Source organism: Palaemon carinicauda, chromosome 17 (genome assembly GCF_036898095.1).
Source record: "Palaemon carinicauda isolate YSFRI2023 chromosome 17, ASM3689809v2, whole genome shotgun sequence".
NCBI classification, from domain to species: domain Eukaryota; kingdom Metazoa; phylum Arthropoda; class Malacostraca; order Decapoda; family Palaemonidae; genus Palaemon; species Palaemon carinicauda.
Window position 1 is genome coordinate 126,121,457 of NC_090741.1, and position 17,135 is coordinate 126,138,591.

General features: G+C 43.8%; 1 protein-coding gene across 1 annotated transcript; it reads left to right on the forward strand.

Moving 5' to 3' along the window:
• Positions 1-15,169: 15,169 nt before the first annotated feature.
• On the forward strand, positions 15,170-15,682 carry LOC137656585 (uncharacterized). Its single transcript, XM_068390758.1, has one exon. It carries the CDS (start codon positions 15,170-15,172, stop codon positions 15,680-15,682), a length of 513 nt encoding a protein of 170 aa, XP_068246859.1.
• The last annotated feature ends 1,453 nt before the right edge of the window (positions 15,683-17,135 follow it).

Sequence of the window (17,135 nt, forward strand, 5' to 3'; positions counted from 1 at the left end):
TCTTGTGAGTTTCTTGGAGCTTCTGCTCCATCACGGATTCAATGAGCCGAATCATATCCTGTGCCGTAGGTAGAGGAGTCGTGGTGGAGGACGTAGACGGGAGAGACACTTCCGTCGGTGTAGGAGTAGGAGGGGGGATGGAGGGAGGGGCATCCTCCTTATCGGACTCGGTATATACTACCCGGTCCTCTTCTTCATCATCCTCCCCTTCACCCTGGGCCATAAGGGTTTTCTCGGTGTCCTCCGAGATCTCTGACATGTGTTCATCATGTTCTGAATCCAGGTGACAATCATTCATGGACTGAGCCATGACAGTATCAGGTTCCACTGTGATCTGGACGACGGGGATCTGTTCGACTGGGACCACTGAGTCTGGTGAGGCCTTTGGGAACAGCAAAGACCTCATTTCTTCTGTGGCTAGGTATGGTCCAGTGGCGTTCTTTTGAAAGCCACGTACCCACTTGCGTAGGTTGTCCCGAGCAGTGTCCCGAATCTCCGCTGAGGGAGGATCATAGAATGCTTTCTGTAGGCATTCTTGGCAGACCGAACAGGTGGTGGGGCCCCAATACTTGAGATCCCCTCTCTTGTGAGCACAAGGGGCGTGTGTCCTACACGCCGTGTGTCCATAGAAGTGTGGCCGACGGACCGCGCAGAAGTCGTGGTCACACTTGACGTACTCCTCCTGTAAAAGAAAGAGACGATGAGTATTGTAGAGTCATAGTATGGCTCGTATATAAAGTTAATTATTAACAAGTTAATATTAACATAAGTTAATTGTGATGCACAGAAGGGTGGGTGAAAGGAGACAGACGCATGCCTCGTGTAACCCGCCCGGCTGTTTGCCGTAGCATCAGACAGTCCCAGGTGGCCGTAGGCCTCCATGGAAGGTGTCTTGATAATGGGAATTCCATTTAGAATTACCATATTATAGACTAGGCTTGAAATCTTATCAAGAAAGTCTGGGGATCATGAGATCCTAGTAAGGTTCCGGCAACCAGACGTGCCAATTACACGTAGCGTGCTGGAAAGATGAAACACGCAAGAAGACAGAGTGAAAACTGAACAAAATGTACGATTCCGTACCAGTTTGTCTGCGTTAACAAGCCGTCTAGGTGCGGTTTTTAGGAGCTATCGCTAGTAAAGATAGCTGAGAGAAGGGGTGCAAGGCATCTTGCCGCCTCCGGACGGGTCCGGCATACCCCCGGCACGCCGGAAGCCGCTCGAGCAGAGTTTCTGGCATTCAAGAATGATCATTCTATGGTCAAAAGAAGCCAGGGTGGCGGCAGCCGGTAGCGGCGGCCGCCGGCAAGGAATGGCGGTTCCGGCAGCCGGAGGCAGTCGGAGGGTGACAGGGGTAAGGATAAAGGAGCATAGCCGGGGCCGGGTGCCGGCTGCTAGTGCCGGCACTCCGGGAGGGGTCGGCAGTGTGCCGAGGCTATGAGGGAATGGAGAGGCCACGGCGGTAAGCCGGCGGCCGGCGGCGATCCCCCGGCACTCGGGGGAAGGCGGCAAGGATAAGGAAGTCACCCGTAGCGGCGGTAATGCCGGGGTAGAGGCGGCAAGGGACAAGCACCAAAGATGGAGGTGGGATGGCAAGGCTGTACTAGCCTAGTCAAGACACCTCTGGAAAAGGTACCACCATGATAGAGGTGAATCTATCATCCTAAGCAGGGGCCGCAATGGCCGGGGGCTAAGGCAGTCCAAGAGAGGACAGGGTGTACCCAAAGAAGGGGTGGAGACTCTTCATGTCGACCAAATGATAACTGACTCCATAGCACTATGGAGGGTCTATGTATCAGAGCGGATAACACTGGGAGCACCACGGGGTCCAGCACTCCAGCCTAGGGTGGAGTGTAGGACAGGGGACATATGAAGCCTAACCTACTGGTAGGTTAGGCTAGGCAAGAGATAGGTTGGGGGGGGGAAAGGGTCTTCTTATAAGAAAGGATGGGTTATGCACCAGAGCGGCCACCTAGGAAGGGAGATGCTCACCCTAACCTATAGTAGGTGGACCAACTGAAAAACGGTGCACGCGTATATTTCAGCAAGGTACATAAACCAGCCCTCCCAACCTAACCTGGATTAGGGTTGTTAGACCCTAATCAAGGAAGGGAGAAGACGTATCGCAAGGAAAAGGTCAAGGACCGATTCAGCTTAAAGGAGGTGATCCTACCTTTAAGGTCCGCAACACTAAGGGAGGGGTCATTCCCTTAGGTGGGGAGGCGATACAGTACTCTGAGGAGTCTTGTCCTATCACATGTAATAGGATACAAGATTACCAGAGGGAAGCCCTAGGGCTAGGGATGAAGAGAGCATATAGGGGTCCTATCATAAGGTTAGGTTAGCAAGGCACTCAAGATAACCTACCCCCTATATGGTCCCTGCAGGCGAAAAACACTTGCATCACTGTCAATGGTATTGTAAAATAATGCCAAAATCTTCATAACTAACACTAGGATCACTGAAATATCATGCATTAACACTGGTATAGGCTCACTGGCCTAGGGGCTAATCAAAGCCTACTGGTATGGGGTCAGCGAAGACCCTAACTAATGCGTCAAAAACACGATATAAAGTTCCTAGCTATGAAGACTAAATAACTAATAGCGCTGATTAGTAATTTATATACCGGTAAGGCTGTTGCGGCTAACTAAATAAGGCATGCAAGCAACAGCAGCGTCATAAAATGGCGCTGACCGGTCTGGCAAAGCTCTGCCACAATTATGCAAATATCTCGAAAAGTAAGATTTACTTTAAGGCCAGAGCTTATTTAAACAATACTTAAACCTTTGTACTCAACTTTCCAGAAGAAGGTGAAGCTGAGGGTTGAGACATAGCGAGGATGCAAGTAGATAAAGTCGCACAAAGGGAAAAATACGTCCAATCGAGCGAGCTACTAGCAAAGGAATGAGGACGGACGTGACGTCATCAAAAGCAATGGCGTCCGTCTGTTTACATCGCGAGTACCGATATCGCCACGTCTAGATTGGCTGCGGCTCAGCTCCCAGCCACTCCCTGTCCGCCATATTGAAGCGTTAACTCTATATGGGGTGCAGATAGCTATGTGGCACGTTTATACATGCGTGTCCCCTGTTGATACACGATGTCTTAAGGGGAAACCCTTAGGATACTCGCTCCAGAAGTTAGAATTCTGTGATAACCTGTGGTTTAATTCTCTGGGAAAATCCTAGTAGTGATTACCCAAGGAAGCTACCAAAAAGGATCCTTCCATCAGGACGCCATGGCTTGAGCCCAAAACTGTCCCTTATTGCTCTTGTATTGTCTTTTAAGGGGAGGTTGATATCTCCTATACCTTTTAAGTCAATACTATCTCTACGAGATCTAAGAGTAATTCCCTTTCCCTCTGATTAGCCTAGGCTATCCTCAGTTAACTTTGCTGTGACCTATGTTCGGGCAAAATTTGCTGGGGCGTTTCGTTTCTCTCTCCTTTCCTCGGACGGGCATAGCTGATTCTTTGCCAATCCTCGGGCTTGGAGTTGATGACGGGACATCAGAGTAAGTCTGTGTTAGGCATCTAGCTACCTCGGGAAATGACTTCCCAGTTAGTCTAGTTGCTGTTCAGGAGGCTAGTCCTCCCTAGGCCACTTTGGGGTTATTGTTTGACAATTTCCCCTTTTCCTGGTCTAGCAGACAGTCCTGTACTAGGGATTTTTAACTGGAAGATAGGATTCTTCCTTGGTTAAGATCCCTAGTACGAGATTCTGTTCTCTATGGGTTGCGTCCTATGGGCGTTCTCTTTTTGCTTAACCCAATCTGGGGAAATGATTTCCCCTACTTGAGGTTACTTTTGAGATCAGAATCCTTCAGGTTAGGTAACGCCTTAGGGTATTACCTTACTTATGGACTTTTTACCCCTTCCCCGCTATCTCTTTTGTGTTGGATGAACCTTCACCCTCCTGACTGTGGTCCTACATATGTCCCTTTGGGTGTCTGTAGAACTAGCCTGAGTTTTCCTGTCGGCTGCCGGCAGGTAACCTCATATCTTTGAGTGTGCCCTCGAGTCCTCCCTTGGACTGCCTTCCATATGCCTTATGATGGGATATGGTTGAGTGGAAGCCCGAAATTAATTCCCTCTTCCACTGGCACATTCTTTCAGGATGTTGGCCGGCATAGCTGATTCTTTGCCGTCCTCTATCCTTACCTTTCTCTTTGACTTTCTTTATGGGCTAGCCGCCGGCAGTTAGTTCTGCCGGCATCTATATGGATGGTTAGGCCGGTAGTTCGGTGCCACCTCTCGCCTTGGACATCGCTGATCGATGAGCCGATGGCAAGTATTCTATGACCGGCTGCCGGCAACTGTGTTGCTTGCCGGCAGCCGGCAACTGTGTTGCTTGCCGGCAGCCGGCCTGTGCCTTCCATCCATCATAATTTAAGACAGTATTTGAGCCCAGACAGGCCGGCATGCATGGCAGGTGCCGGCTAGCCCGGCGAGTGCCAGCCAGGCCGGCAGTGTCGGCGGGGCCGGCAGTGTCGGCGGGTCCGGCAGTGTTGGCGGGGCCGGCAGTACTGACGGCATACTGGCGCCAGCTACTGCTGTGACCTGGAAAACCGTTTTTCCAACCTACAGGTGGTTCTTGGTCAGCCCTTTGTGAGACCATCATTTAGGAGAAATGATTCTCTCTTTTATTAATGGTTAATTTCCATTAGATTTATCCACCATATTGAACATAATGGAAGATGTGTCAAGGAGACACTATATATCTTGGATATTTTCTTCCAGTAATCTATTCTTATGAATTTCCTAGTTCAATATGGGAGGAGGTCATAGCAAGTGGCTGGACAGGAGACACATGTAGGTGTCTTTCCTACCTTATAGGTTACCCTATCCAAGCTAAGTATAATACTTAATCTAAGTCGAAATCTGAAGATTTCACAGAAAACTCATTTGTTTTTCTTTTCTTTACAGGAGGAGCATCCCGAGTGCGGGAACAACTTTTGTAGAGTCCGTAGCAAGAGCTTCTACGGACATGGAGTGTGCAGGGCTCACGCTTGCTGCTCTGTCACCAAAGGGGTTCTCAAGTATTGGGACCTGCAGGTATGTGCCATTTATGAAAATTTGGTAAAAGAGACTTTTGATGACCAAAACACAATAGAGTCTAGGGATGCAGCTAGGGATACGCTGCGTAAATGGATCAGGGGCTTTCAGAAGAATGCTTCGGGCCCATACCTTCCTAATGCTAGGATGAGGGACTGTCTCTTCCCCAGAGCTCATGACGCCGCTATCATTCCCCAGACGAAACCTGAGATCCCCTTGGTTCAACTTCAAGTTCAGCAGACCAAGGAACCTGACGTTGCGGATACATTGGAAGGTATCCATTTGGATGACAACATGTCTGTCGTCTCCGAGGAGATGGAGAAGAATCTCCTCGTAGAAGAGTTGGATCAGGGGGCAGTTGCCCCCCCTGAAGGTAACGTTGATAATGCCGAAGTAGCTTCGGTTTTTTCAGCTATAGTGTCCGAACCGGCACCGTCAACTTCCTCTCAACCACCTCAGCTCGATTCGATCACGAGCACTCGGTCGTCCGAGAAGGAAGCCACCTTTCGGACGGAGATCAAGCAATTGGTATCTTCATGTTTAACCCCGAAGAAGTTGAACATTAAGGACCTTCCCGTTTTCTCTGACGTTAACCCTTGGAGGTACGCAGAGCATATGCCTATGTAAGCAGGCAAGATTTTCCTCTCGGAGAAACTGGGCACTGTGCCAGTAGAGGAAATCGAGTTCTGGCCCAGTAGAGGGGCCTATCAGGATTGTTACGTCCGTCTCAGAACTGAACCGGCATCAAAAGAAGAGACGGAGCCCAAGGAGACGATTGTCCTTGAGCTTGCTAAGGCACAAGCTTTAATTTCTAAGACTTTGAAAGAGAGGGCTTTCACTAGTTCAAAGGTGCCGGCTCTCAGTAAAAAACATCCATCGTTTGTTGCTGACCCCCAACGTGCTTTTCCCTTTATGGATAAAGGGTTTAAAGCAGCTTTGAAGGCCGTGGAGGCAGGGAAGCCTTGCCCCACATTAGAAGGAAGCAAGCCTTTCTCCCTTGCTTTTCCATCAGACGACAAGGACTGGAAGGATCTTCATGTCACCTTCACAGTCGGGAAGCTGGAGGCTGATATCGCTGGACGTCAGTTCAACGAAGACCTCCCAAAAATGACAGATTTTCTCCTGAAGAGAGAACATGAGACTAAGGAATGCCTGGCTGCTTCCATGTCTCTACAAACAGGGCTAGAAACGATGGCTAGCATTCCTGATACCCCGGATATGTACATGCTCTTTGCCAAGGCTCACTTGGCTACGGTAACAAAGGACCTGTACAACTTCATCAATGCCAGAAGGGCCTGTAGGGAGTTCGTGTTTGCTTCCGCTTCTGTTAAACACGAACCTAGGAAGCTGATAGCTTCCAACATCTGGGGAAAAGACCTCTTCCCAAGTGAACTGGTCAAGGAGGTTGTAGACAAAGCCGCCTCGGAGAATAGAAATGTCCTTTCCAAGTGGGGCTTGTCTTCAAAAAGGAAATCTTCTGCTGACGAGGGTCCCCAGCCGAAGAATAAATCTAAACGACCTCGCTTGCCCTTTCGGCCAAAGCAGCAACAGCTTCCTATGGTCACGGTGCCCCAGACGGTGGCACAACTCACCACCACCTTTCAACTGGTGCCCCAAACTTTGGCATCCCAGTCGCCAGTGTTCACCCCAGTTTTCGAAAGGCAGTCAACTTCTTTCAAACCAAAGTCTCGAGGTTCCTTGCGGGGTTCCTCTAGACGCCCCTTCAGAGGCAGGGGCAACAGAGGTGGTCGTGGTCAAGGAGGTAAATCCTCCAGTCAGCACTCTAAGTGAGATGCTGCTGGTAGGAGGGAGACTTCTCCATTTTCAGGATCGGTGGACCTTCGATCCTTGGGCCCACAGCCTGATCAAGAAAGGACTGGGGTGGGGTTGGAACTCAACTCCACCAAGCTTTCCTCAATTCTTCCAACCATCAACCCCAGTTCTGGAAGAATATGTTCAAGAATTACTGGACAAGAGAGTCGTAAGGAAAGCAAAGTCCATCAAATTTCAAGGAAGGCTATTCTGTGTTCCGAAGAAGGATTCGGAAAAGCTCAGAGTCGTTCTGGACTTATCACCACTCAACAAGTTCATTGTGAACTACAAGTTCAGAATGCTGACGCTTCAGCACATAAGGACCCTTCTGCATACACAGTCTCCATAGACATGACGGATGCTTACTGGCATGTACCAATCAACTATCAAGTTTCCCCCTACCTAGGGTTCAAGCTCCAGAAAAAAAATACGTTTTCAGAGCCATGCCCTTCGGTCTGAACATTGCTCCAAGAATATTCACAAAGCTTGTGAACGCAGTCATTCGACAACTACTCCTCAAAGGTGTCCAGGTGATGGCCTACCTGGACGATTGGCTGGTGTGGGAAGCATCCAAAGAAGAATGCATGCAAGCCTCCAGAAAAGTGATTCAATTCCTAGAAAACCTAGGGTTCAAGATCAACCTGAAAAAGTCTCGGTTTTCTCCTGCTCAAAAGTTCCAGTGGCTGGGAGTTCACTGGGACCTTCAGTCACATTGCCTCTCTATGCCAGTAGCAAAGAGGAAGGAGATAGCAAGGTCCGTCAAAAGACTTCTTCAATCTCGAAGAATATCAAGAAGACAACAGGAGAGAGTGTTGGGGTCTCTCCAGTTTGCCTCTTTGACGGACCCACTTTTGAGAGCACAGTTAAAAGATGCATCAGGAGTCTGGAGGAAATACGCTTACAACGATCGAAGAGAACTACAAAGACCATTACCAAATCGTCTGCGATCCATACTCAAGCCATGGTCGGAAGCAAAGAACCTAAGAAGAAAGGTACCCTTGCAACCACCTCCACCAGCAGTCACCATTCACACGGATGCCTCAAAGGAAGGTTGGGGAGGTCACACTCATCGTTGGAAAGTGCAGGGAACCTGGTCTCCCCTATTCAAGTCCTTCCACATCAACTTTCTGGAAGCCATGGCAGTTTTTCTATCTCTGAAGAAACTGAGACTTCGCTGCTCAATCCACATTCGTCTGGTTTTAGACAACGAAGTGATAATGAGATGCATAAACCGACAGGGTTCGAGATCGCTTCAATTAAATCAAGTGATGTTGGCCATCTTTCATCTAACCAAGAAGATGAGGTGGCACTTGTCAGCAGTCCACCTCCAAGGATTCCGCAATGTGACAGCGGATGCTCTATCCTGGATCAACCCGATAGAGTCCGAATGGTCCCTAGACGCAGGATCATTCTCCTTCATCTTGAGTCAAGTCCCAGAATTGCAGATAGACCTCTTTGCGACGAAAGAAAACAAGGACTGCAAGTAGATCTCTTCGCAACGAACGACAACAAGAAGCTATCCCGGTATGTAGCCCGGTACGAGAATCCTCTAGCGGAAGCAACGGACGCGATGTCCTTGGATTGGAACAGAGGGTCCAGGATTTACCTGTTCCCACAACCAACCTGTTGTTGAAAGCCCTCGACAAATTGAGATCCTTTCGGGGGAGGGCAGCGATAGTGGCCCACAAGTGGCCAGGCAGCGTCTGGTTCCCTCTGATAACAGAACTACGCCTGAAGCTGATTCCATTGCCGGAACCCATTCTAACTCAGCAAGTGCAGAAATCAACTGTCTACGCTTCATCAGAGAAAACCCAGAACCTTCATCTCATGATTTTCTCACCCTAGCGGTTAAGAAAAGGTTCGGGATTTCTGCAGACAGTATTAACTTCTTAGAAGAATATAAGTCAAAGTCAACAAGAAGACAATACGAGTCTTCTTGGAAGAAATGGGTAGCCTTTGTTAAGGCGAAGAAACCGCAAGAGATTTCTACGGACTTCTGTTTGTCCTTCTTCATCCATCTTCACGGACAAGGATTAGCGGCTAATACAATTACTTCTTGTAAATCTGCATTGGCTAGACAGATTCTATACGCCTTCCAGGTGGACTTTTCCAATGAAATCTTCAACAAGATTTCAAAAGCCTGCGCCAAACTTCGACCTGCAGCCCCTCCAAAGCCCATTTCATGGTCCTTGGATAAGGTTCTTCATCTGGCTTCAACTTTGAACAATGAAGATTGCTCGCTGCAAGACTTGACTCAGAAGGGGATATTTTTATTTGCACTAGCCTCAGGAGCCAGAGTTAGTGAAATAGTTGCCCTCTCGAGGGATGATGGCCACATTCAGTTCACAACGAATGGAGATCTGAATCTTTTTCCGGATCCGACGTTTCTCGCCAAGAACGAGCTGCCCACTAAGAGATGGGGTCCCTGGAGAATCTGCCCTCTGAAGGAAGAAGCATCCCTCTGCCCAGTGGAATGCCTAATGGTCTATCTTCGTAGAACTTCAGACTTTAAGGGAGGTCAGCTTTTCAGGGGAGAGACTTCTGGTTCGACGTTATCCTTGAAACAGATAAGGGCGAAAATCACTTACTTTATTCGCAGAGCGGATCCTGACAGTACACCCGCAGGTCACGATCAGAGAAAAGTTGCCTCGTCTCTAAACTTCTTTCAGACTATGTCGTTTGAAAACCTGCATGCCTATACTGGATGGAAGTCTTCCAGGGTATTCTTTAAGCACTACGCGAAGCAATTACAGGAAATCAAATTTCATGTGGTAGCCGCAGGTAGTGTAATAAAACCTGCTGCTTGATTACTGCGAAGGACAGTACACTAATAGGGACTTTTAGTGAAGGGTGTATATGATAGACTTAGGTATATCATGATAAGTATTGTGTTGTTAAGGACACTATGAACTGTTTTATCTAACTAGGTGACCTCAAGAATAATAATTTGACACAAGTGCCAGCATTTTACATGCTTAGTGTTCCTGTAATAACATTATGCAGTTAAATATTTTATTTCTTTGAGTGGCTTTTGTTTCTCTTTCAGATGAAACTTATTTATTTCGTTATTACTGTTATGCTTTTTATACAATATGTTTAGCATAAATATACTAATTTCAATCATGATTTCTGTGTTTCTTGTAAATAAACAATGGAAGGAATCTTTGCGTCTCTTTCGCCTCAAGATTTTATAGATCATGTATATCAGAGTATCCTTGATCCTCTTAAGGACTTTGTAAGACTAAAGTCTTCTTTACCATGCAAACAGGTAAGTTTGATTGTACTATGTTTATATTACTGTTTTATGATTCCTACATGAACATAAACCTATCTGTCTAGATCCGGACCTGGGAGGTACAGTATTCTATTCATTACCTATTGGTACAAACTATGCTTTACGTATATAAGGACATGATATACTTCTGCTTGCTAATTGTTCTTTTGAACTCACAATTTTCGGGTTTTTTCCTAGAGTCTATATAGACTTTTCCCTGTAGGGGGCAGGAAGAGCTGGCCTATGGTATGCTCAGTTGATTGATGTATTACGGTAACATCAAGTGTCTTTGGTCTTATTGACCAAATAGGAAATAGATAATTCGAGATAACGGCACTATTATAAATCCACAGATACACTAATGCTCTGGTAGATTTCCATCAGCACGACATGGCCTAAGCCCAAAAAACGGATTTTGAGCGAAGTGAAAAATCTATTTTTTGGTGAAAGAGCCATGTCGTCCTGGTAGACCCACCCTCCTTTACTAAAAGGATTTGAATCTCTCCCTTTGGTACTGTATCTGCAACACCTACGAAGCTACAAAGAATGGCTTGTTGGCGCCTCGCGGTGGCGATTGGGCGAACTATTTACAGTACATTAGGAGAGTCGAGTGCTTACCTCTTTAACGACTCTCCTATTTTTCTTGCCACTTTTTCCCTCTCGGAGTGAAAACGCTATTTGGGGTGTAAATAGCTGTGAGATGTATCAAGATACGTCCTTACGCGATATCCCTTTGTGAAATTTTAATGGATACTCGCTCCAGGAGTTAGAATTCTGGATACCTTCGGTAAATTCTCTGGGATATATCACTGTAGTCACATATAACCTAGGAAGCTACTTATGAATGAACTTCCATCAGGACGACATGGCTCTTTCACCCAAAAATAGATTTTTCACTTCGCTCAAAATCCGTTATTTGTAAAAATGAAACGTATAACTGTATATTTTCTTAATAAAAGTAAAAAAAAAAAAAATAAAAATAGTTTTACTGTCCCATACGCTTTTTCCAAAAATTTCTACTAACCATTGGAACCTAATTATTAATACAGGCAGAAATATTATTTCTTATATTCTCATTATTTGTATTAATTATAAGATCACTTCTTTCCTCCGGGGACACAGTTTCCTGAACTTTTTATGAGCACCCCCCACAAATCACAGCATTTTGGTACGATTCTCTCTCTCTCTCTCTCTCTCTCTCTCTCTCTCTCTCTCTCTCTCTCTCTCTCTCTCTCGCTCTTTTTTTTTATCATACACTGTCGACTCTTGGAACTTACCACAAAATCGACAGCAGTGCTCATTAAGGCACATCCAAGTCATGTTTCTACCTGTAACACTTAAAACAAATGCCAGAGTTGTCAGTGTACACAGAAACACGTTTATATTCTGAGCACTTTATAAATACTTTCTCTGTTGGAGGACCCATAATAAGTGCAATCAATTGTCGTTTAGAGTATAGACTTACCATTAGATTTAACTGCTCTGCACCCTGTCCACATAAATATCTCGTCAACTAAAACATCATGATCCAAGTAATTAGGATAGCCAAAATAATTACCTTGGTACAAACACCATACGGCTCCTTTGGTTTTTCCATTACATCACCTTCACTGTAATATATGGGATGTTTCGCCCTTCCTTAAATAGAACCTCAAATTTTTTATGACACTTGGACAGCCGAACTTCTCATCGAACTTGATCGTGGATACCCAATACATTCTGAGAGAAACACAGCTGAGGCTTCTTTACCGCTGATAACAATACCTTCCTTTAGGTGATGCGTAGTAGAGCCTTCACCTAAAAATTTCTTCCGATTATCTACAGGAGACACATTAGTTACGCCAGCACAACTTATTATTTTCCTCTTCTCCATCTTTTTTGCTTTGTACTGTGATAAAGGGATGCTCGTCATCGCTACTAGTAGAGATATCCAAATTCATTAGAACGCCCTTCTGACTTCCATTGTAGCTTTTATTGATGCTATTATTACCCTTAGCCATCAACCATCCGTGGACAGTCAGATACCAAAGTAAGAAGTCTGCTTTGAATTTTGGAGCATCAAGAGTACATCTGTACGACTCAGCGGCTGAAGTCAAAGTGTATGTGGAGTACCATGGTACAGAGAGTATGGCATGACTGAAGACTAGAGAACAATGGTTTGATTCTGGAGCGTGCTTTTCTTAGAAGAGCTGCTTAACATAACTTAAGAGTCTCTTCTACCCTTAACAAGAGAAAAATAGCCAATGAACAATTACAAGGCAGTAGTTAACCCGTTGAGAGAAAATAAGTTGTTTGATAATCTCAGTGTTGTCAGTTTATAAGGATAGGAGAATATGCAATGAATAGGCCAGACTATTTGGTGTTTGTGTAGGCAAAGGGAGAATGAGCTGTAACTAGAGAGAAGGATCCAGTGTAGTACAGCCTGGCCAGACAAAGATCCCAATAACCCTTTAGCAGTAGTATCTTAATGGCTGGCTGGTGTCCTGGCTAATCTACGAGATAGAGGAAACGGCCTATGGATCAGATGCGTAGTTACACAATTGTTCGAAAAATATGGCTTTAGTCAACAATTTCGTTTACTTTTTCTTCATCATTACTTTACCTCTCCATTTTCTTGGCATATCTTAATCCATTCAATTCTACCCACTTACGATTTTTTTTTTTTTCACTCAAGTTTCGGGCCCTCTTTAGGGAACATGTTACTCAACCCCGTTATGATCACACTGTGTTAAAGCTAAAAACTTACTAAGATATTCATCATACATCTCGATAAATTTCCTTTCAATTGATATATAATTTCACCTATTTTGTTAAAAAGGAATACACATAGGTAATAGAATTTTGAATTTCAAGCTTCCTGATTATAAACTAATGGAATATATATGCCTTTCTCAAGTAAACTAACCGATAATTTGAAAGATTCCAATCAAGCCCTTTTTGAAACTTATATTAGATTTTGTTTTGGAAGTTGCAATTTCCACAGTGTAAGATTGTTACGTTACTACAAGTTTCTACAATTACATAATAATTCAACTTAAAATGAGTTTTATCCGAGGTTGTTGTTCGGTTCTAACAAAGAGGGGAGTTGAACGCAAATAAAATTTATTTAAAAAACAAGTACCTTATATAGAGGCAGTTAAAAGCATGAATGTTACAAAACTTCAAAACTGAAACACGGGATGGCAGTCTTGAACAAGCTGTTCTATTATCAGCGCGGGAGAGAGCAAGATATAAAAAACAGTCAAAAGCAATATGTTCTGTGAGAGAATATTAAAAACGTGTGGTACCCATCTCACCTCTAGAAAAGATATACAGATGAAATAGGGCAGATATGTAGGTTTTCGACGATCAATGTAGGGACAGTCTTCTTTGCCACGAATGTTAATCAAGAGAGCCTTCGGTGTTCAACAGATTACGAGATAAGGGCCTATGTAAGGTTGTGTCAACATGCATTGTGGTTTATAAATCTTTTCAGTACGAGTTGCTTTGCTTGAGGCTGGTAAGTCTAGTTTTAAGGAGTAAATTTTCTCACAACGTGACGTAGAATATCAGTAGGAACGATCAACGGGTCACCATACACAATTTCAGTTGCCTAGACATCCAGGGTTGTGAAGGATCAATTTTTATTTATTTTTATTTTTTCTTTGCCAAATCAATAGAGAGAGAGAGAGAGAGAGAGAGAGAGAGAGAGAGAGAGAGAGAGAGAGAGAGAGAGAGAGAGAGAGAGAGAGAGAGTAGTTAGTATATTGATTGTTTGTTGTGAGAAAGACTTTAGGTTTAACTGAGATTGTTTGTTCATGTTTAAGCTAGGTTAGGACAGTGGTGCATGTCTTGGGTAAATGCTTATTTTGATTTGACTGCAGCTAGAGGCAGTTGTGTGGTTTGAGTGCTAGATTTACTTTATATTTTTCGACCAGCAAGGAAGTGTTTATTTATTTCAAAAGTAAGAAAAATTTTATTCATGTTTGCTAGGAGTGGTTCTGAATGATAGAAACAGTTTATTATTTATCGTTGATTATAGTGCGATAGTTTAGTTAGGTAGGAGTGTTCGTAAGTGTTTTTCTTTTTTACTTTTGCAGACCGTAATTCCTTGTTTGGAGTTATTTTTTGAATGCAGATCTATAGTTGCTGACCTGGCGTGGAATTGATTATATTTAGACTGCTCTTTTGAATTGCTAAACAGTTAATGACCTGGCTGGTGTATTACGATTACGACTACGTATGATGATGATGTTGATGATGATGATTATGATGGTGATGATGATAACGTTCACAACCAAAATCAATTACTAAAATTGTGTATAGAAATTTGTCAGTATTCCGTTGGCTACAGAGTTGTGGTTGGGCTATAAAAGGACTGTTGGCCCTTGTGTGGACAAAGAGGTCCACACATAAACAAATATTGGTTTTGGTGTGTGGTTATTTTCAAGTTTGGTTAGGGTTTATTTGATTATGGAAAGGTTTTGGTAATTATTTAAGTTTTAAGAAATATAGTTTTAAGTTTATGTTTTGTTTTTGTTTCCCTTTATTCTAAGAGTCCAGTTCATGATAACATAAGAGGAAAGTTTGTGTTGAGGAGGCAAATGTCTGTTTAGTGTGATCAAGGGGGTTGGGGTTGTTCTTATGACATCCCGCCACATTACTTTGGTGGCCGAACAGGGACTGCCGAGGTGGGATTGGAAGCTGGACTCCTGGACGAAGGACTGGTAAGATTAAGAATTAGATTAAGGCTGAAGAAATAACAATGGATGTGCAGAGCAAGTTACTGAGGGAGGAATTGCGGTATATTAAAGAACGGGAGTAGAAGTTGATAGTTGAGAAAGAGAGGTTGCTAGTAGAAAACGAGAGGTTGAACTGTGAGAATGAGGCGATGCAGAAGGAGCTTAGGGAGTTAAAGGGAATAGTAGAGAGAGTAGAATAAGGGTTAGAGATTAGAATGCAAGAGAATGAGAGGCTAATGGATGAGCGTATGGATGAATGGTTTGGGGTGATGACAGGTCAAATAATGAATATGATTAAAAGAGTTCATGGGTGAAGGTGCCGTCAGAGGAGTGGCCTCTGCTACGGGTAAAGGGTTGCTGGTGGAGAAAAAGGTTGAGGTAAGTGATAATGGGAAAAGAAGTGATAGCGATAGTATTAGTGATAGTGAAGTTAAAGGGACTAGGTATAGAAAGGATGAACAGGAAAGTGAGAGGAAGGATGAAAGGAAAGGAAAAAGTGATGTGAAGAAAGAGAAAAAAAAGTGTCAGGATGAGAGTGAAGATGATCGTGAATGGGTGAAAGTGGTGAGTAAGAAAAGGGCTAGGAAGAGAATAATCAAGGATAGAAGTATGAGTGCCGAATTAGATTCTTTATATTCTAGAGTAGAAGTAGGAAACAAGAAGGAAGGTAGCAGTGTTGATAGCAGTGAGAATGAACGTGATGAGTATAAGACTTTGTTTATGCGAGAGGTACCTCGGTGTGAAAGGTTCAATGAGCATAGTAGTAGGGATGTATACGAGTTTCTCAACGGGTATGAGAGATATTGTCCGGATAATTGAGGTGATAGTAAGAGAGTTTGGGCTAGGGAGTTAGGAGAATATTTAACTGAGTATTTGTTGACGATGTATGGAGTGATAATGAGTGTAGGGGATGTTGAATATGATAGTATGAAAGGTAGGATAATTGATCAGGTAAAACGTATGAAAGGGAGTGTTAAGTATAGGCGTAAAAATGATATTGATGGGGCTCGAATGAATATGGGTGTATGTCAGTTAGAAACGTTAACAAGGAACAAGTATGGAGATGAAGGTATGAACGAGAATAAGGAGTTAATGAGGAAGTTTTTAACGATTGTACCCGAGAATGTGTCTGAATTTATTCATTTGAAACGGAAGGACAAAATCAGGTGGACGCAAGAAAGATTGACTTAGGATGATATACTAGAGATAGTTGTGGATTGTGAGTTAGATAGGTGTATGAAAGAAAGTAAATCTGTGAGCATAAGAAGTGGAATGGAAGAAAGTGTAACAGAATTTGGTAGTTATAAGGATGCAATTTTGAGAGGTCCTATGAGGATAGCTGATCAGGTAATATATATTGTTTTTAGAGGAAGTAACGGAGGAACTGTGCAAGCAAAAGGAGGATTTAGGCAAGGTAATTGGCGCGGTAGGGATAGGAATGTGAGTGTGCAAGGAGGTATGTCAGATAGTCGTGTCCGTGATGAAAAGTGTTATAGGTGTGGAAACGAAGGTCATAAGAAGAATGAATGTAGATGGTCTCTAGGTGCTTGTTTTAGATGTGGTGAGGTAGGGCATAGAATTAGCGAGTGCAAGAAAGAGAAAGGGGTAAAATGTTATTGGTGTGGCATGACTGGGCACATAGCGAGTGGATGTTGTAGTGATCGTATGAATGTGATTTGTGGTAATTGTGGTAAGAATGGTCATTATGCTGGAATGTGCAAGGTAAGTGTACTGAATGTGGTGTAGACGGGTGTGTAGCTAGAGTATGTAGGGAGAAGGGATTAAGTCAGCCATGATGTTCGGGAAACTAGAGTGTCAGAGGGTTCAGGTAGGTGAGTCCTCAAGTGTGTGCCGAGTGAATGTGATGCATGTTCGTGAAGGTTTACTGCATGAAGACGTGATGGGTGAAAGAGCTTTTGATTGCATGAGTGCAAAAGTAAATTTTAATGGAATAGAGCTAGTTGGTCTCATTAATACTGGTTGTGATGTCAATTTAATGTTTAGGAATGCCTACGATAAGGTAAGGGATGTTTGTGAATTTAGGGGGTGTAAAGGTGAATTGAAAGGTATCGGTAATTTAAGTATGTCTGTGCAGGGAAAGATACGTGAAAAATTATATGTTTAATGGGCTGATGATGGAAGATGATTTTTATGTGGTTGAGGGAGTAAATGACAAATATGATGCCTTGTTAGGTTATAATTTCTTAAAAAAATGTGGTATTATTGTACATACTAGCGTAAATATGATAAAGATGAAAGTTTTGGGTAAATT